Raw genomic sequence first — 22052 nt, 5'->3', positions numbered from 1 at the left:
AGAAGTTCTTTCTGGTAGAAGCTACTCTAAGTAAGAGTTCAGAGGAATGGCGACACATACTGTAAACCATAGCACGACACAGAAGCAGGTGTCTCTGTGAGTTTGAGGCCAGCCAGGACACACACACACACAGACACACAGACACACACACACACACACACACACACACACACTACACACACACACACAGACACACACACATACACACACACATACACAGACACACACACGTACACACACACACCACACACACATACACACACACATACACACACACCACACACACATATACACACACGCACACACACATGCACCACGCACACGCACACACACACAGACACACACATACACACGCACATACACAGACACACACACGTACACACACCACACATACACACACACACATACACACACACCACACACACATATACACACACACACACACACACACACACACACACACACACCACACACACACACACACACACACACACAGTTAATACATCGAGGAATGAGGAAACACTGTTGACAGGTAAAAGATTAAAAACAGGAGGAATGGGCTGTCTGGAACCTTCCAGGGATCACACATTCAGGGACCCCTTGATTGACAAGGAACGTTACCGAAAGCCGGTGGCGGAACTCACCAAAGAGAAGAAGTATGACCAGGAGCTCAAGAAAACCCAGCCCATCAGAGCCACGGCTGCGACTGAAACCAGCTGAGTGCTGCAGACGCTCTCATCAGACTCTGGAAGCCGTGAAAAGAACGCAGCTTGACAAGTACCGTGAGGCCTCAGCAGAGGAACAGGTGACCATTGAATGAAGCCCCGACAAGATGTTCCATGAGGCGCTGAGAAACTGTGAGCCCCTGATTGGGTTGGTACCTATCCTCAAAGGGGCCATTTTTACCAGGTCCCTGTGCCTCTGGCTGACCGACGCCGGTGCTTCCTGGCCATGGAGTGGATAATCGCAGAGTGCTGAGAGAATAAGCTATGGCAGACGCCGATACCAGAGAAGCTGTCGCATGAGCTGCTGGAGGCTTTTCATAACAGGGGTCCTGTGATCAAGAGGAAGCACAACATGCATAAGATGGCCAAGGCCAACTGTGCCCTGGCCCACTACCCGCTGGTGGTAGCAGGAAGAGAGGTGGGGAAAGGACACACTGCCGCAGGAAACCACTCGAGGGGCAGAGATGACTCAGTGGTCAAAAGCACTGCTCTCTCCACAGGACCTGTTTGATTCTCAGCAGCCCTGTGGACATTGACCAACCACCTGTAACTCCTGTTCCAGAGACACCTGACTGCTGTGGGCACCAGGCACACATGTGGTATACAGACACGTGCAGATCAAACATCTGTACACATAGCACCACTAATAAAGGCAAAACGCTTGAAGAGAAGAACAGGAAGAATGGAAAGAGTTTCAGAAATCTTTATGCTAAGTTCTAGTTTTAAGGATAAAGTGTAGCACTTGACCATTCAAACTCAAATTATGAACTTTAAAAAAAAGATTATTGCACAGATAGGATTTTACCTCATAGTCTAGGCCTGCCTTGAACTTTAGGTTCTTCTACCTTAGTTTCTCAGGTATTGAGATTATAGGCTCACATCACATGCCTGTTATATGGACATACTTTTATTCATTCATTCATTCATCCATCCATCCATCCATTCATTTATTTATTTATTGTCTTTATTTTTATTTTATTGTGTTTTTTCCTAAATGTATGTCTGTGAACCATGTATATGCAGTGCCACAGAAGCCAGAAGAGGGCATTGCATTCCCTGGGCTGTCTAGTGGTTGTAGGGAATCAAAGTTGGGTCCTCAGGAAGAACAGCCAATGCTCTTAACCCCTGAGCCATCCCTCCAGCACCATGAACTAACTTAAAGCCATACCTCTTGTGTGACCAGCCTCTGAGAAGTGTACACCAGTAAGCAGTACATTTTATGAATAAGTCAGCAGTGCGGGGCCACAGCGGCTTGATCATCCTGCCATGCCAGAGTCTTGCTAAGCACAGTGGAACACACATGTACTCTTAGGACTCAGGAACATGAGGCAGAAAGGTGAGCTCAGGACTTTGAGCCCAGCCTGGAACATAGTGAGCTTTCATCTTAAGAAGCAGGGTATACAGTTTAGCACATATTTTTTAGAAGTGATCTATGTTTTAGTTTGCAATGCTGGGGACTGATACCTAGGTATGTTCTAGGCACTCTTAAGACTGAACTATAGCCTGCCTGCCTGCCTACCTATCTAGTTACCTACCTACCTACCTACCCACCCACCCACCCACCTCACCCACACACCCTACCTACCTACCCACCCACCCATCTACCTACCTGTCTGTCTGTTCGTCGTCTGTCTATCTGCCATCCGTCTGTCCGTCCACCCACCCATCCATCCACCCATCCATCCACCCACCCATCCTACCCACCCACCCACCCACCCACCCACCCATCCATCCATCCATCCATCCATCCATCCATCCATCCATCCATCCATCCATCCATCCATCTATCTATCTATCTATCTATCTATCTATCTATCTATCTATCTATCTATCTATCTATGGAGGTTTGTATGTGCTTGGCCCAGGGAGGGGACTATCAGGTGCTGTGATCTTACTGGAAGTGTGTCACTGTGAGGGTGGGCTCTGAGACCCTCCTCCTGGCTGCCTGGAAGTCAGTTTTCTCCCAGTTTGCTTTGGAACAGGATGTACAGCTCTCGGCTCCTTCTCCAGCTCCATGCCTGCCTGGTTGCTTCTTTGCTCCCACCATGATGATAATGGACTAATAATCAGAAATTAATTGTCTTGGTCGTGGTATCTCTTCACAGCAATGGAAATCCTAACTATCGATACTCTGTATCGATCAAGGTTTTCCTAAATCACCCAGGCTAACCCAGAACTTTCACCAAAGCCTACACAAGTCTTGAGCTTGTAATCTTCCTGTCTTCACCTCAGAAATGGTGGGGAATGGTGGGATTCCAGGCCTGCCTCACCAGGCTGGTCTTGGGCTTGTAATACAGTTTTGGTCTTGGTGTGGTGGTGTTGTTGTTGATGTTGTTTTGAGACAGGGTCTCATAAACGTTATGCGTACCAGGCCAGCTTAGAACTTTACAGCACTCTCCTGCCTCTGCCTTCTGAGCCTCCACACACAGTGTAATACTGTTTTTAATATTGTTGCTATCTCTTTTTCCTCCATATCTTAAAATACATAGTAAAATTATTTTTAGTATATGATGTTTTATGTGTAGCTGTTTTGCCTGAATATATGTCTGTGCACTGCATGCGCACATGGTACCTGCAGAGGCCAGAGGAAGGCATTGGGGTCCCTGGAACTGGAGTTAAACAGCATTGTGAGCGGCCATGCCAGTGCTAGGCATTGAACCTGGGTCCTCTGCAAGAGCAGACAGTGCTCTTAACCCCTGAGCCATCTCCCCAGCCCTTATTGCCAGGTCTTCTCGGTCTCATTTGTCTGTTTAGCTCTTCATTTCATGGAACCTTGTCCTCTGTAGTTACGATGCGTAATTTTGAAATTGATGAGAGCATTAAGGACATAAGGAAATAAAGGGGTGGAAATAAACTAAAGCATGATATGGAATTAAGCAAGGTATTGACTAAAAGGCCCAGAACAGTTTTCTATGTCACAAGGATTGTGTTGAGCATCCTGTTACTCGATACAGGATGTTTGTTGCCAGCCAGACTGAAAACTGTTGGTGAAATTTAATCAAGAGCTATGTCATAGCATAGAATGGCCCAAGTTTTGTGCATTTTTCTATTGAAAAGTGCAGAGTAGTGCTGTGGTCTTATTGTGGTACTCCAGTCTTTCAACTCGGGTTCCTTATTTTCACAAATTAGGGAAGAAAGGAAAGACCCCCTCTCAGCATTGGCGAGAGAATACGGAGGATCTAAGAGGAATGCCTTGTTGAAGTGGTGTCAGAAGAAAACAGAAGGCTATCAGGTAAGCATGTGGTTCTCTCATTCCATGTACAAGTGCCACCTACCACGACTGTTACCTTATATTCAATGACTCTGGTTGGTTGGTCGTTGGTTGGTTGTTTCTGAGACAGGATCTCTCTGTATCCCTGGCTATCCTAAAACTCACTCTGTAGATCAGGCTAGCCTTGAACTCAGAGATCTGCCTGTTTCTACCTCCTGGATGCTTGGACTAAAGGCATGCTCCACTACTGCCTGGCTCAAAATTGTTTTTATATTGAATTTTAGGGACACATTCTCAAAGTCCATACTGAACTTAGTTGAGTGCCCTTGGGACAAAATAAGTTTCTTGTGTTTGAAAAGTAACCAGTTTCCTGGTACTTTTAATGAACACCCTTAAAATGTCTTACTTATTTGTGTTTGTGAATGTGCGTGTGGAGGTCAGGGGACCGCTTCAGACATTGCTTTTCTCCTTCCAAAGACGGTCCCAGGGTTCTGGTTCAGGTTGTCTGTCAGCCTGTGCTACAGGCAGCACAGCCACTGAGGAATCTCAGCCGTGCAGGTGAGTGTTTCTCTGGAGATGACACTGGGGAGACAACAGCACACATAGGATAGCCCCGTGTTGATTAAACCTTTGTTTTCACAGCATTTGGCCATTCCTGCTGTGCTTTATGCTGTCCTGCCACTCCTTCCTCGGTCTTCCATCATTTTACTCAGGGCTTAGTTTAGATGATATTAAATGTGAAGAAGATTTAATCCCACACAAATGTATTTATTATAATGCTAAAAAATGCAATTTAGGATTTAAGTTACAGAAACTTTTTCCAGATTGCAACTGATTTTCCTCAGAAATGTACAGAAGTATATGAGAAAGTGATCGGAGTTCTTTATTCCTGGGCTCATAACAACAAAATGGTCAAGAAAGAACTAACCAAAAGAAATACCAAAGAAGTTGAGCAATCAGTGAACAAGGTCTACCAGGAAGAAGCCTCCTGTAGACAGATCTGTACATGATTCAGGCAGTGGCTGTCAGTTCATTTAGGATTAAATACCCAAGTATATGCAGATGTAAGGAGAAGGCAGTAGTCACTAAGCATCTACTAGTTGTCTGCCTGTTTCTAGCTCTCATTAGCTGAAGTGGAGTTTAGAGGGAGGTATAAAGAAATGGGGAGCTATGTATTGCCAGATACAACGCTCAGGGTTATAAGTGCTGTGAAGTGATTTAGCAGTCCTCACAAAAATTCAGAATGACTACCGTATGTTCTGACAATCACATCTAAAGATATATAAGCAGAAGACTTGAGAACAGACTTGAGGAGACAGCTTAGGTATTCTGGTCTCTATGGTACCTTAATTCACAGGAGCCAAAAGGCGGAAGTGGAGGCATCCCAGGGACATTGGCAAAGAAGGACACACAGAGGTAGTCTCAGACCTCTGTATAAAGAAGGCTACTGACTTTTATGTGTTAATTTTGTGTCTTGCTACTTTGCTAAAGCATTTATCAGCTGTAGAAGTGATAAACCTAAGAACCTGGTGACGTTTTTAGAGTTACTCACGTATAAAATCATTATCAGTGGCAAATAAAGGTGCTTTCTTTGACACTTGTCTCCCATGATCACCTTCCGTTGTAGTGGATGGAAGCCCATTCCATTCCATTCCATTAGGACTGCCTGGACTGTATTGAATGGGTTCGGAGAGGATGGATATCCTTGTCTTGTTCCTGATTCAAGTGGAAATTCTTGAGTTTCTCTCTGTCTAGGTTGATGGCCTGGGGCTTGGTGTAGGTGCCTTTATTATGCCGAGGTGTATGCTTTGTCTCCCTAGCCTTGCCAGAACTTTTATCGTGGAAGGAAGTCGGCTTTTGTTAAAGGCCTTTTCTCGCCTCATGTAGGTTTTGTCTTAGAAGATGTTTACATGGCTCATTTCTTAATTATGGTGGGAATCGCATTTGATGTGTTCTTTGTTATTATTGGTGGTGGTTCTTCGTGTGGTTTTGGAGTCAGGGTAGTTGTTGCCTTGTACAAAGGATCAGAAAGCGTTCCTTCAGTTTCTGGTTTGTGGAACAATTTTACAAGTATTGCCATTAATTCTTCTTTAAAGGTCTGGTTGAATTCTGTGCTGAATCCTTCTGACTTTTTTTGGTTTTGTTTTTCATTTTGTATAGTTTTTTGTCACTGTTTGATTGGGAGACTTAATTATTGCTTTGGTTTCATTAGGGGTTATGAATCTGTTTGAATTGCTTATTTGATCTTGATTTAAATTTGGTAGATTGTATATATCAAGAAATTCATCCATTTCTTTGAGGTTTTCCAGTTTGGTAGAGATTGCTAAAGTTTGTCCTTAGGGTTCTCTGAATTTTCTTAGTGTCTGTTGTACTCTGCCCCCTTTCATCTCTGATTTTATTAATTTGGATCTTCTGTCTTTAATTTAGTTTGGCTAAGTATTTGTCAGTCTTTTTTTTTTCCCCCTTTAAGAACCATCTCTTCATTTCCTTGGTTCTTTGTATTTGGTTGTGTCTATTTCCTTCAGCCCTTAGTTTGATTGTTTCTTACAATCCACTCTTTATGAATCAGTCACCATTTATTACAGGTTGGTTCTCAGTCAGAAGTCGGGGATTTAGCCACAGCTCAATTCCTCATGGTTGGGGGCTGGGTAGCCAGCTGTGCTCAGCCGTGCCCCACACTGACCCTCTTCAGTGGTACTTATTTCACTAATCATGTTTGAGTTCCTTGTAAGAAATACAGAAGCTGAAAACCACACAAGCTGCCAGCACCATGCTAGACCCACAGTGCTGCCTTTGATAGACTTGTGATACTGGCTATAACTTTTCTGAGAGGTTCCCATGATGCCACTGGGGCTGAAATTCTGCATCAATATCCAGCTTAGCAGCTCTCCAAGTCTAACCTCTGCGAGTTTCTCCTTCAGTGACACGAGTGCTGCCATCATGCAGTCCTGGTGTCCCAACCAGTGTGGATGCTGGGGACTGATTTTAGGTCCTCTGCAAGAGCAGTACGTGCTCTTGACTGCGGAGCCTTCTATCCAGCTCTAACCATAATCTTTTTAAACTAAAAGACGGATTTGTTAGAGCTCTTAATGTGTCAGACACCATGTGAGATATGCCAGAGCCTCTGTCCAGGCTGGCTGTGTGCGTAGGGCACATGTGTGTCCTTAGGCACCAGCAGTGGGTTCAGGCCTTTGGTCTCTGCTGCTTTACAAATCTCTGTTCAGAAAGCGCACGTTGTGACGCTTGACTGTTGAGTGGAGTAGGAGCTGTTACGTGACACTTCGTATGCACTGTTCTCACAGACCCCTAAATGGACCACGAATGCTTTATGTCAAGGAGACTGTCTAATCAATGGAGAGAGATTCCCTAATACTCTTTATCTTGTCATTAACTCTTTTAAGTGGCATCCTCAAATTACTGTGCTAATGACTGTAATCTTATTAACTATCCATTACAGAACAAGCCCTTGTGAATTCACCTTTAAGCTAACAAATAACTTTTGTCTACTTTGATCATGCCCCGCCATGCGTTAAAAACACTGTAGAGTAGCTAACTCTGGAGTATTAGCATTGGAAGGACCTAGATGTTCTGATTTATTGAGGGAGTGAAACCCCCTGGAAGATAAAGAACTGCCTCAGTTATATTGTGATTTCACAAGCAACTTCTAGATTTTTCAAGACCTACTTTAATAAGGCTTCTTAAACACTTAAACCTTCCTTATAGCCCACTGAACAAAGGTAGGGGAGGAAGAGTGTTAATAGGAGGGGGATGTGGGCCTGTTTAGAAGTAGTTCTTTGGGGCAATTCCAATCTTCGTTGTCAGCAGTCCAGTCCACTCAGATCAGTAGGAGGGGCTCGATCCAGAAGAAACTGCCAGCCCCTGCTGATTGGCCTGAGAATGCTGAAGCAGCGAGCAGCCAGAACACCTCCCGCAGTTCTTTGGGTGCGTTTCTTAACAAGCAAAGAAAGCCAGGCAAACCAGTGCCAGAGCATCATCCGCTGTCTGTGGGTTGTACTCTTCAGACAGCGGGCATCCTCTCCAGGCTCTGCTCCTCACCCAGTTTCATTCAGGTCTGTGTCAGTCGTCATCTGCTGCTGCATAAAGAAGCTTCTCCGAGGCTTAAAAGATGCACTAATCTATGGATACAGCGATAAGGCATTAGGAGTCAGCTTAAGGGGCTGGAGAGATGGCTCAGTGGTTAGAGCACCAACTGCTCTTCCAGAGGTCCTGAGTTCAAATCCCAGCAATGGGATCCGATGCCATCTTCTGGTGTGTCTGAGGACAGCCTCAGTGTACTTATATATAATAACAGGAGTCAACTTAATACTGTCAGTTTAGCAGAGTAATAGTAAAAGGTTCTCCGCGAGGGCCCAAGACCTATCTGGCCACAGGTTCTTGGCTGATAATAGTGCCAAGGTATGGGTTTTATTTTGCAGAGTTGGGCCTACAATTTGACCCAAAAGTGCTTGGTTACTCCCATGGTATTTGTGACATTGTTGCATTAGTGTGCTTGTAGTTCTTTTAGCTACCAGGCCAGTAGTCATTTTAGCTCTCAGGGTTCACGTCTAAGTTAGACTGGCTGCTTTTCTCTTCCAGTAGAATGTATAGCACCTTCCAGCACTATGAAATCTAGACGGCAGTGACGAATCTTCCAGGTCAGTACCTGTTTGGTTTCTTTATGGTCTGTGACTCAAGTATGTGGTGTTTTCAGCAACAGAGTCTTACCACCAAGTTCTGGAGGGCAACCAAGAGCACTGGCATCTAATGTTTGAGGGCCTATGGGACCTCACCAGCTAACAACTCCAAAAGAGCTGACCTATTCCCGGCACTCAGAGGTTTGTTAGCCTGTGATCTCTAGTAGGGGCAATGTCAGTCGGGTAACTGTCTGTGTCCTCCCCCTCCCCCCATATAAACACACACACATAGAACGGTTGTTCTTTCTTTTGTTCATTTTGTTTTTTGTTTTGGTTTTTTGGAAGCTGCTTTTGTTTCTGTGTAACTTTCAGGTCTTTGTTAGTGATCCCTTCCCGAATTTCTTCCTCTACCGGGCTTTCTTATCCCCTACCTCAATTCAACCTTTGATCTTGTCTAACAAATTTTCAAAGCTTTTAGTGAGGAGGGGTCAGCATTACCCTATTCCCTTATGCCGTAATTAGTTTTGACTGGCAACTCGTCAGACCTTGAATTGAATACTACTTTTACCCTATTTATTTAATTTATTTATTTATTTACTTATTTACTTATGTTTTGCTTGATAGATGACATCAGTAAGTAAGGTTTCCTTGCTGAGGGTTTCTTAAAAGAAAAATCAGGAAGGAGTCAGACGGGGTGGTACATGGCTTTAATCCCAGCACTCACTCATGAGGCAGAGGCAGGGGGATCTCTATGAATTCGTGGCTAGTCTGGTATAAACAGTGAGGTCCTATCTCAGAAAAGGGGAGGGGTAGTTCAGTGGTTAACAGCACTATCTGCTCTTCCAGGGGACAAATGTCTGGTTTCCAGCACCTATGTGGCAGCTTTTAAATGTCTATTAAATGCCTTCTTCTGGCATGAACGTAGGACACAGGCAGACACGCAGGCAAAAAACCCAGGTACATACAATAAAGGATAAATACCCCCTCAGAAAAGGAAGGAAGGAAGGAAGGAAGGAGGGAAGGAAGGAAGGAAGGAAGGGAGAAAAGAAAGGAAGGAAGGAAGCAGGAATGAGTATTGGGTTTTGTCAAATGTTTTATCTGTATCTATTGAGTTGATTCTATGGTTTTTCCTTTTTGGTTTATTAATAGAATTACACTGAGTTTTGAATGTTAAATCATTTGTATTCAAAGGACAAATTTCAATGGTTAATTTTCTTTTTATTGTTAGAACCCCTTAAGGTTGTTTCTTTATACTTTGTCAGGATATGGTATCAAGATATGCTGACTTCCTCAATTAAACTGCTAGGAATTACTCTTGAGGTTTGAGAAATTTGTGTAAAACCGGCACATTTTTCTTTATGTGTTTGATAGAATTTCCCAGAGAATCTTCTGAACCTGGGGTTTTCTTTGTTGGGAAGTTTTTAACTATAAAATCTGATTTCTTTAATAGTCCAGACTGTTTATCTCTGTCTGTGAGTGAACTTGGTTTGTATGTGTGTCTGTTTCGTCTGAGTTGTTGGTGAGGTCATAGGTGTCACAGAATCCTCTGTATCTAATAGTGTGATTTATGTCTTCTTTCCTCAGATTAATCTACCTAGAATCTTGTCAAATAGATTTGTCTTATTAAAGAATCAATGTTTGGTTTTAGGTTTTATATTCTCTGTTATTTTTATTTTCTGTTTCACTGATCCCACTGTAATTGTTATTTCTTTCTTATTACTTTAAGGTGGAGCTGAGAAAGGCCCATTTCGCTTCAGTTTATTACGGTGAAAGATGTTATCTTGATTTGAGTTTTTGACCCATGGGCTGACCATGGGCTACTTAGAAGAATAGCATTTGGTTTCTAAATATTTGAGGATTTTTCCAGAGATCTTCATGTTTCTAGTTTAATTCCAGTGTTCCCAGACAGTTCTTTCAGATTCTTTTAAGACTCCTTTGGGACTCAGAATATGCTTTGCTAATACTCAGAGGCTGCTGATGTACTGGGGCTGGAGAGATGCTGTGTAGACAGAGGGCAGTTCAGCTTCCTTGTTGAGATAGCGCTCGTGCCTTTTCAGCCTTAGTCTTTGTTTGCTTGTTCTGTCACTGTTGAGGGATTAGACTCTTGACAGGAGCCGCAGGCTTCCCTGCCTGTAGTCCTGACAGCCGGGCACTTGGATGCTGGTTGGTTGTTGGTCTCTCTCTGTATCTCAGGCTGTCCTAGAACTTGAGGCCATTCTCTGGCCTCAACACCACCACACACTGGGGTTACAGCTGTGCTCTCCTTTGCCTGCCTGCAGAGACTTACTGGACCCATCCATGTGTAGGATTCTTTCTCTTTGCCTCTGTTGTTAGGAAATGAGTTTGCTTTTCATCCCTGATATTTTTAATCTTAATTCTACTTTATCTGATAATATATCGATTTTCATTTTCTTTATTCATTCAGCATAGTGTGTGTGTGTGTGTGTGTGTGTGTGTGTGTGTGTGTGTGTGTGTGTGTGTGGAGAGAGAGAGAGGCGCGTGAGAGCGAGGCTGTGCTCATGCATGCTTCTGCCCACTGCATGTGTGTCTTTATACATGTGGAGGTCAGAAGTCAAGCTTGGCCGTGTTCCTTGAGTGTTTCACCTTTCTACTTTATTTTAATTGAATTGTGAGTATGTGGGTGTGTGTGTACATGCAGGTATCCTTAGAGTCCAGCCCGGGTCCTGGAGTTAGTAGGTGATAGTGAGCTCCTGACATGCCTGCTGGGGACAGAACTGGGCCTCCGGAAGAGCGTTCCACTTTCTTAACCACTTCTCTACCCCTCCCTCCTTCCTCTTCTTCCTCTCCTCCTCCTCCTCTTTTAGACAGTCTCTTCATTGACTTTGGGCTCATTAGGTTAGGCTGACTGATCAGCAAGTCCCAGGGATCCTCCTGTTTCTACTTCTCCGACATTGTGAGTACAAGCATGGCCCATGCCCAGATTTACGCCGGGCACTCGTGCTTGCAGGTGAGCACTTTTCCAACTGAGAAGCGCTGCTCAACTCTTCCTGGGCTTCTGTGGATGGCGGGTGATTTATTAGTGTCTTTTTTAATGGCTTCTCTAAGGTTTACACTATCAATTTTTACCATAATATACTTATGGGCTGTCCTAATTTTCTCAAAAAAAAAAAAAAAAAAGTAAAGAAGGAAAGAAAGAAAAAAAAAAATAGCAACTTTGCCCAGAATAGCTTTTTTCCTTCTTTCTTCACACTGTCAGTCTCAGTATTTCTCTGTGTGTTACAAACGTGAGATAGTATTAGAAGAAAAAAGGATTTTAAAAGAGTTTTTAACAGGAGGAACACACACACACACACACACACACTTTAGCCACTTTTCATGAATAATACTTCTTTTTTTTTTTTTTTTTTTCTTTTTTCTTTTTTTTTTTTTGGAGCTGGGGACCGAACCCAGGGCCTTGGGCTTGCTAGGCAAGCGCTCTACCACTGAGCTAAATCCCCAACCCCATGAATAATACTTCTTAATTTGTTATTTGCCTTTAGTTTATCTCTGGTATTCTAAATAGTTATTTTTTGACATTTTTGTTTTTGGATTTGATTTTTAGAGGCAGTATTTGTCTTATCTTTTGCTCTACCACAGCCAAAAATCTCCTAGCATGCTTTTTGGGATTCCTCTTCCCTAACCTCAGCCCTCTTTGGACTAAGCAAATCAAAGGCAAGAACTTAATCTTCATTCTTTTAGGGGTGTGTATCTCATGGTGTAGAGTCAGCATAGTCAGAAATAGTTAACAAAGAAGCCTTCCTGTATCCTTTGGGACAGTAGACCATTCCCAGAAAAGCAGGAGAAGAGGAAGTTCCTTTGATAGACATGGTCAAGAGAGCCTGGTCAGCGCTCTAGGCCTGTGAGTTACACATGTGTGCAGGCCGCTCGGCCTGAGGAGATACCTCCAGCCGGGTTCCTGCCATTCTTCCTGGGCCCACGCGACAGCAGAGGATTCCCTAGGAATAGAGAAGCCACTTCCCCCGACCTGTCCCGTTCTTGTTCCCGTTCTTCCCTTACGGTTTTCAGTGAGCACTCGTGTGTCTCTCAGAAAGACAGGACAGTGCTGCTCCCCTACACCTGAGTTTGTCCTTCTCTTTCTCCTTTCCCCACCTTACACTGCCTTCGCTCCACAGTTAGTTAGGACCAGGCCAGAGAGGGTGGGACTGGGAGGCACAACAATTACAACTAGAATTCCCCAGGGCCAGGCAGAGCTTCGCTTCCTTTCCTTCCCAGAGTTAATGAAAAAGGTGTGAGTGTAGATAAGGTTCACTCTGAATCAAATCTAAGTGAAAGTCGAAATCTTTTCATTTTACATTGTCTTTTGTGTGGAAACAGAATATGTGAAAAGATCTTATTGTTTGTAAATATTACTGTGTTCCAGGGGTTAAAAATACTTGAACAAAGAATAGCCCACTGTGTCGCCCCACCCATTCTTTCTGTGGAGTGTGCCAGCTAAAATGTGGCACGGTGACGTAGGAATACAGCTCTCATGTAGCATCCTCCACCCTGATGGCAAGAGACCGTCACCTAGAAAGCAGTCACAGAGGAGACCTTCTCATTTCCTCAAGACACTGCAGGGAACAGAAAGCCCGAGTTTCAGGGCTTTTCCTGGGCCCATGTGCTAACCTGCAGAGGTTAGATGATAGCTTTGTGGTCACGGTGGAGTGAAAGAGCTGCTTCCTGTTTTCAAGGGATTCCTTTCAATGCCAAACATAGCAGCAGGGAAACAAAGTTTTCCCAGAAACAAATGCACTTACTGCATTTTGTCTAAGCATGATTGACAGCAACTATCGACATCTATTTCCAGAAATGTCATTGCTATAATTTTAAAAAGTTAATTTCTTAGAACCATTGCATAAATTCCTTTGATCATGTCCTGTGTTTTGGCTCTCACATTGTAATGCAGGCTGTCCTCTAGCTCGAAGTCTCCCAGTTGCTGGAGTTGAGGTGGGAGCCCTCATGCCTTGCAAGTGTGCTTTAGTGCACAGGGAGGAGCCCTACTGAGTCACTAAGCCTGGCTGACAACTTGGTTTTAAATGACAAGACGGATTCTTAAATGCCCACTTAGAGTTTCTTCATTGTAAATATTTTGATCTACATTCAAAGGCTATAAAATTGGGGAATTATTTGTCAATGATACTCTTCCAGCTGCCCGACAGTCCTGGCCAGCATGCAGCAAGAATAGGTGTATGGGCCCAAGTGTTACTACTTCACCAGTGGGTTCCTGAAAGACTGGAAGAGAGACTGGCTTCAAGGGTGTGGACAGGTTTCTAGGTCCTTGTCTTGCCACTGGGTGCAGACGATGGTTTGCTCTTCCTGCCTCTGTAGCTTCCACTCGTGCTGTAGAGCAAACCTGCTGTGATTGACAGCGGCATGCTCGGCTCCTGTTGTTCTTGGTTTACTTTAAAAACAGTGGCCTCGAGAATGGATTTCTTAAGGGCAAACACCTCTTCTGCTCTCTGAGGGCAGCTGTGTGTGTGCACATACCCACATTCACATAAGTAAAGTAACAAAGAAGGCAAACCACTCAGAGAACAGCAAAGCAAGACTCCAAAGCCACACGTGGGTGGTGCATGTCCATACATTCCAGTACTTGGAAGGTAGAGGTGAGAGGACCAGAGTTCAGTGTTGCTTTCTAATGCAAAGTGAGCTTGAGGCCAGCCTGAGCCTCGTGAATTTGTGTTTAAAGAGAGGGGGACACTATATCTTGGTTTGGTGGCACATGCCAGTATTTAGAGGTTGAATGGGGGGATTGTTAGAAGTTCGAGACCAGGCTGGGATACATAGCTACATAGAATAGAAAGGTCCTATTTCAAAAGAAAAAGAAAGAAAACGATAACTACTGAGTCAGCACTTCACGTTCTAGCCTCAGAAGTTGGAGACTTGTAGGCTAAGGCGGGCACCAGCTGCTGCCTAGTTATACACCAAGCCAGCCTGCACCCCAGCAGCAATCTGATTTTCAGTATGTTTGCATGAGTATGTTTTCTTATTACGAGCAATGCTAAGAAAGGAAAATAGCTAAGTAACATTTTCAAGATCTGTTTAATTTTACTAAAAGCAAGATCGTTAAAATATCTGATTCAAGTCATTTTTAAAATATCCTTGTAAATAAATGTGGACAGTCCCCATCTCCTCTGGTGTTTCCTCTGGTTTGAATCCTAGCTCAGCGGTATGGCAGCTACAGTGGAGCTGACGTTTGACATGCTGATTTCATTATATACTTGATTGCTTTGGGTTTCATAAAGGAGTTTAGCCTGAGGACATCCTGGGTATTTAGGGTGACCTCTCCATTTGTAGAAGCAGATTACTTGTGAAGATGGCCACCTCCTGACAAATAATTATGGAAAGGGCAGCCAGCTATTAGGTGTTGTCAGGAGGGGAAAGAGAAGGTTTCTTTTCTGAATGGGCCTTTTAGGTCTGAGAGAAAGAAGGCTGGCCTGCCCATCTGCACGTACTGCCCAGAACTTACCGTCCAGAACCTAATGACTTCAGATAATGACCTCATCTGTTTAGCTCATCACTCTGCAGGCTGGGTGGGGCATAATGGGTATCTTTCTTCATTTAGTTTCCTCAGAGGTGGCTCAGTGCTGCCTGGGGCTGCAATCATCTCCTAGTTTCCTCCCTCAGGACTGGTGGTTGGTGGCTAATGGCTGTGACAGAGCTTCTATCCATAACCTCCCTTAGCTGTACCTGCCTTCTAGGCACAAGTGTCTTCAGAGAGACAGGCAAACATACCTCTCCTTCTGTGACCTAGTCGTGTCACGGTGGTCCCTCTGCCATGCTGTTTTTCAGGCAGGAATGAAGCTGTACCCATTCACAGGGGCAGGAAAACAAGGGGGTACATCTTGGGGGTTGGGAGAGGTGTGACAGGTTCTAAAGAGAATCTAGAAAGATTGCTGCAGCTATATGCCCACGAGAGACCCCTCTCTCTCTTATATAAGTCATCAGAGAAGCTAGTAGTACGACACAGGATGGACAGTCTTCTACTCCCTTTTACAATAAACCTTTCTTCACAAGAATGGGGCAGTTTGGGGAAGCGGAGCCGTCTGCAGATGAGAATAAGCAGCAGTTAAGGGAAGCAGGTCACTGTTCAATCCAAACGTGTCTCCAGGGCTTTGAAGCAAAGCCCCTGAGATGGAGCTCGTGTCCCGGACACTTAAGGAGATGAGCCCTGTCCCTCAGTCACTCTCCAGATTGTCTTTCACCAGACACCTTTCTGTCAGAGGTAAGAGGGCTGTGTCTGCCGACCACAGACCCTCCTACCCCGGTCTCCAAGCCCCGGGTTTGCAGGTGCACACCAGCACAACTGGCATGGCTCTCATGAAAACTGAGAATTCTGAGACACCTGAATGGTTGGTTGGTTTGTTTGTTTGTGGACCTGGAATGCCTTTTAAAATAGATGTATTAAAGCATAACTGATAAGTACTAATAAGCTATATACACACTTTTAGTTTAGTAGTATCACATTTGTATACCTAGACTGTAGCTGCAGATGCCAGGCACATTAGCACATGAAGGCCCTCAACTCACATTGTGTGTTCTCTTAGGCCCACCTCATCCCTCACTGCCTGGCAGCTGTCATCCGTCTGCTCTCATTGCGCATCCTCTGTCCATTTTATCATTTACAGACTAGGAGATGCCGCTTTCACATAGCATTATCTTTGAGAATCAGCTCTGTTGTCCATGTCCATGTCGTTTCCCTCTCTTCTGAGTAGTAGTCCATATTATAGGTGTTTCTTCATCATCTAACAAGCATGGGGTTATTCCCCATTACTGCTTACTGTAAGTAAAACTAGGTTCCCTCGTGTGCACATGGTTATATGATAGTTTAGCTAAGCTGCTCTTACTCAGTATCATAGATAAAGTATCATCTGTAAACAAACAAAAATATTTCTTTTAGATTTGAGACAAGAGTCTGAGATCAGGGTGTCCAATGATCAAGATTGTGAGGCTCATGCCCCAGGTTGCCATTGATCTCCTGCGTCTGCCTCCTAGTAGACTCCAGGTTCCAGACATGCAACACAGTACCTGCCTTATCTGCCTTGGGATTCTCCTTCCCTCCCCTTCCTTCCCCTCCCCTCCTCTCCTCTTTCCCCTCTTCTCCCCTTCTCCTCTCCTCTCCTCTTCTCTTCTCTTCTCTTCTCTTCTCTTCTCTTCTCTTCTCTTCTCTTCTCTTCTCTTCTCTTCTCTTCTCTTCTCTTCTCTTCTCTTCTCCTCTCTCTCTCAAGGTCACAGGCGTGTACTATCATATTCAACTTGGGATCTTTTAGGACACTAAAGCCATTCACTGGGCCTTTGCTCTCCTGACTTGATCACCTGCCCAAACCTTGGCTCCATATGCTCTCACATAGACGTTCAGGTTTGGATGTATGGGTCTGGGGAGTGACAGAGCATTGACTGCATATCTAAGTGCACATGTGAAGAGAGGGGTCTGAGGTGAGCAGGGGCTGCCTCACTGCTTTCCCACAGGTGTTTGGGGATTCTGGTTATTTCTTGTCCTCACAAGACTACTCTGGGCAGCTGACGGCCTTCAGAAGTGTGAAGAGGAGTTTCCTTGTGCTTTACTTTTTGTAGCACCTTTCCATATTCTTCTTCACAAGACATTTCTATATTTCTAGTCACAAAAAATATTTGTGACCGTATATTTTATTTGGTAAATTATATAGTTCTTTTGCTTAATTTGTTAGTTTACGTTGTTTGTTGATTTCTGTAAATATTCTGAGTTCAAGTTCTTCATATGCAGTGCCCAGCTTTCAAACATTCCTCACTTTCTATGACTTGTTTCTACTCTTAATATCTTAGGAAGGACCAATCTTTATTTTCATAGCATTAATTTTTGAAATTATTTTTATGGAAAATATTTTATGGATGCTTTGGTATAATATATTAGTGTTTGATTAACCCGAGATCTCAAAGAGCTCTTTCTATTTTCCCTGGAATGTTTATGTGTTTAGGTCTGAGTTCATCTCTGTACATGGTTTCAGACGTGAGTTAAGGTGAACACGGAAGCCAATAGGCTCTTAAGTGGGGGATGATTGTGTGTGATAGAAAAATTTAAAAGCATATTAAGGACAGTGCATGGTCACATTGATTGATACAGGATGCCCTAATATCAGAGACAGCAAGGCAAAGAGCACACACCTTCCCCAAGAGGAGGATGTCTCTCCAGGATTGGTAATGGCGGCTCTAGAAAGGATGGAGGGCAAAACAGATCGTGGGGAAAGGAAGCAGATTGTAGATAATGGGTTGAGTCTCTACTGTTACAGTGCACAGAGCTTTCATCTCCACACTCCTAGGAGGAAATTCAGTTTGGAGAAAGCAGGCGTTGCTCTGGGTCTTGGTGCCGAGTGAGTGATACTTGGGGTTGTGCCTCTGAGGTGGGGTGCTTGCGGGAGTGTGTCTGTGGTGCCAGCTCCTTTAAGCTTCTCAACTTGTGAAGAACTGTTTTCCTGTTTCTGTTCTAAACCATAAACTATGTACTTACCACTTACCGTGGACAGCCAGAGAGGTAATTAAATACAAACAGGAACAGCTTGTAATCTAGAGTGTGACCTTTGTCCTCAGGAACTTTCCAATTATTTCTGAAACCATTATTTCCAAGTCTTTTAAAATCATGCCTTTTCCTGGGCATAATTTAACGTTTTTTGTTTTTTGTTTTTTTTTAATGACTCAGATTTATCATTACAAATATTTTTAACGACATCAACATCTAGTTTTGTTGCCTTTGTATTTCCCTTAAGGTCTTTAGTGCTTTATATATTGGTGCATCCTGTGTTATATACCAAGAAAATAGCAAGGAAAACTGGTAATGGACTCATTTGCAAAATAAAGTCAGAAACAATATGGAGTCAGGAATAAAGTGTCACACGTGGGGCAGCTGTGGTAGAGTACGTGTTCTCCTCTAAAGCCTGGTCAGCTCTGTCCATCTTTTGACAGTAGTGTTTGCTGTATCTGGTCCAAAGTAAAATCTCCTGTGGGTTCTCTTAACATCTGTTGTATTAAAGGACAGTGAATTGAGGAGTTCGGGGCTTAGCAGGAGCAAGCCATTTCCTTCTGCCACGACGACTCTGGTGTAGAGTAACATACTCACAGGTTTAAGAAAACAGCGTGGTTCCTGCTGTAAGCAGCAAAAGCAGTGTGTTGTGAGGTGAGCAGGCTGTGTAGATGGAGCGTCTCTTTTCTGAGATCGCTTCCTTTCTGAGCTCCTGAGAGACCACGGGCATTTCACATCAAGATGTCTGCATTCAGATGGCCTGGGCATGCTATGTCAGGCGAAAGGCAGCATCTACATTTCAGAGCCATGGCAGAAGAGGTGAATGGTCCTTCCAAGTCTCCTGTGCCGGCTCACTCAGGCAAACAGGCGACCTTCCTGAAACGTGAGTTCCAAGAGAGAAGTGATGTGTCCCAGGTGTGCAGGGCTCACCATCAGTGCCGTGCTGCAGGTCTCATGTATTAAAGTAGCAGTGCGCTGTGGGCTTGGAGGACATACTCACCCCGTCTGTGCTTTCAGATGCTCTGGCTTTGTTTCTGGATTTGTACTTGTCTTAACTGTTTTCTCACTCTGTGCGTTTCTTGTTCAGCAAACCATGGCTGACTCTAGGAAACCCTCAGGTTTTCTGCTCAAGTGCTTAGGTAGGATGAAGCCCACCTTTGAAGAGTCTCTTTGGGAAGCAAAGTTATGTAAGTGCAGTTCTCTTGAATGTATACGTTGAGGACCCATGATAGAGGCTTTCTTCATCTCCGGGCATGTCTAGAGAAGAGAAATTATTGTGGCTGTCTTTGGTACCCAGAGACCTCTCCTGAGGATAGGGAAGCAGTGTTTTATATCTATGTTTTTGTTTGAATCAACACTGTCTTGTGGACAAGAGCAGGAAAGGCAAGAGAAGGCTTAGTATGCCCAGCTCCAACAAGAGGATCTAGTCACTTTACCAGCTGTCCTGTTGATTCTCACACGTGGTCATTGTTTCCTTCTGCTTGTGAGGAAGGCGAGGCTCAGTCACAAGAGTGAAAAACCATGTGTGTGAGCTCTTGTAGCTAGTGCAGAGTGGCCACCATACAGGCCCCACCCACAGTAGGCTGGGACTTGGGATGCTCTGACCTCGCTCGCCCTTTTTCAGTCACACTCTACTGAGAATGTGATTTCATGCCCCTGTGACTCACCTTGACATGAAATAGAGTCGTAGCCGCTGAAGAGCTGCATCGCTTCAGCAGAGTTCTAGCAGGAATCAGAGGGGCTCCTTGAAGAATGTGTTTGAACAAGGTTGCCATGTTGGTTGCCTAAGATGCTTTGCTGAGGTTCACACCCCACACTTTCAGACCCTGAACACAAAATTGATGACACCCCCTAAGAATGTAGTGAAAAAGGCCAACAGAGATGTTTTGGAATGCTTAATCTTCCCCTCAAACATGCCTGTTCTCTTAGGAGGTTGGGATAGACAATGACCTCCGTACCAGCACCCTCCCATCTTGCTTTGCCAAGCCCTTCCCAGAACACACTCCAGGGCAGAGGTCGGAGGGTCACTGTAAGTTCCTCCCTTGGAAGTCAGAATTTTATCTTGGTGAGTAATAACCCTGCCAAAACAAAACTAAGTCTGTGGAAATCGCAGATTTGTGGAAATGTTAATTAAGAAAGACAAAACTAATTCTTAGGCTGCTAATAAAAATGCTCACAACTTGCCCTTAGTTCATTAATGGACAGCAACCCCACCACCAGCGTTGGCCAGGCACTTTGTAGCTAGACTCTCCTGAGCTCTCAGGAGGCAGGCACTGCCAGTCTTCAGTGCTCTTCCATTAAAACGTTACTCCCTGATGGAAGGGGTTCTGGGCAGGAAAAGACAGATCCTTCTTTCTTATAGTGACATTCGCCCTGAACCTGCACTGAACTATCCCCTCAAAATAGGTTAATTTGACTGAAAAAAAAAAAAAAAAGGTTAGAAAGCCATTAACAGCCCCTCCAAACTTACCTCTTATTTTTTGTGATGATTCAATATATTTGAGGCCATGTCTTGGTGGCATTCTTGGAGCATTGAACCAGTTGGGGGTAGCGTGTTGGTGTTGGCATTGGTTTGAAGAAGCTGTTCATGGGGGTGACATACCAGTTTCTTTGGAGGAACTAGGAATGTTCAGTCTCCTAGTGGGGAAGAAAGCCACTGGGATGCTGACACCCCATAGTGCTTTGCTGTTTTTAAGAAGTAATTTTTTTAAGGCTGGGCCATAATGTATTCCCATAAATGTCTTTCAAGAATCAAGTACAGTCAGGCTATGTGACCTTTTAGTAAATACTCCAAAAGAACTTACTTGCTACTGAGCTCTGCCTGGCATGTAGAGGACCTGGGTAGAAAACACTGCCGATGTCTCCTGGTTTTAAAACGCTGTAGTAAAAACATAATAAAATTTACCTTTTACCCGTTTAAAAAATATATATATATTAATTATATGATATTAATAACCTTTGCAGTGCTGTACATGGATCACACTGCCTGGTTCCAGAACTTTCCATCAGTTGCCAGTGGGAATCTTCCATACAGGCAGTTGTCACTCTCCTTTCCTCTCTTCCAGTACCTGGCAACCACTAATGTACTTTTTAAGTGTTTCACTTAGTTTCAGGATTCATTCATGTTGTAACGTGCCAGTGCCCCTTCCCTCTCTATGACTGACATACTCTGTTGCACAGAAAGACTGCCTCTTCTTTCCCCGCTGGTGGGTGTGTGGAGTGTCTCCCTTTGGGGGCCACTGTGAGGAACGCCTCTTTGATGGTTGCTGTTCAGTTGTTTATATGAACATCTGCGTTCAGTTCCTGTAAGCCATGGAGTACAATTGTAGTCACATGGTGGCCATGGTAGCCGGCTGAAGACTTGTGAGGCTCCTCCTTGGTGGCCTCAGTGCTTGTCATTTTTGGGGGGACATGGTGGTGGACAGGGCTTTGCACGTATAAGAATAGAGCCTACCACTGAACAGTGCCCCTAGCTTATTTCCCACTGCTGTTTTTGAAGTGGCATCTTGCGGTGGCCTCGAGTTGTGTCCTCCGAGCAGTGGGTGGTATTGAACACTTGTTCACAGGTGTACTGGCCACCTGAGTGTCGTCTTTGGGGAACACGTCACACTTCCTGTCCGTGTGCATTCGGGCAGGTAGGCAGGTTTCTTTCTAGATCAAATGTGAGTTTGTTTGTCACGGGAATGAGACTTTCTTGTGTACCCCCACCCTACGTCATCTGCGTAGGACGTCCAACCCCTAACGCCAGGTCCAGCCATTCAGTCTCATTGTAGCTCAGACTGTACTATTGACTCGCTTAAATTAAGATGCAAATAAGGTTCTACATTATATTAAAAGTCTGTCAATAAATTCCTTCTTTTTTTGTCGGGTTTACTTATAGAAGAGGAACTTATGGGTGTATCCCGTGTTGTATGTTCTTCTCAGTACTCCAGTGCTTCCGTCTCTTGTGAACTGGTGGGTAGATCTGGAGGGCAGATGTGGTTCCCAGT

At 44.3% G+C, this 22052-nt stretch overlaps 1 protein-coding gene and 1 pseudogene across 1 annotated transcript in view; both read left to right on the top strand.

The window, feature by feature from the left end:
- Positions 1-22052, top strand: part of Specc1l (sperm antigen with calponin homology and coiled-coil domains 1 like) — a 107316-nt gene that overhangs the window by 69979 nt on the left and 15285 nt on the right. The window contains exon 13 of the mRNA XM_032889276.1: positions 3855-3957. Within this exon, the coding sequence (XP_032745167.1) occupies positions 3855-3957 (103 nt within the window). The remainder of the gene's footprint in view (positions 1-3854; positions 3958-22052) is intronic.
- LOC116887679 lies at positions 439-1132 on the top strand (annotated as a pseudogene).

This window comes from Rattus rattus, chromosome 18, assembly GCF_011064425.1.
Source record: "Rattus rattus isolate New Zealand chromosome 18, Rrattus_CSIRO_v1, whole genome shotgun sequence".
NCBI lineage: Eukaryota > Metazoa > Chordata > Mammalia > Rodentia > Muridae > Rattus > Rattus rattus.
This window is presented reverse-complemented; position numbering and strand designations above follow the sequence as displayed.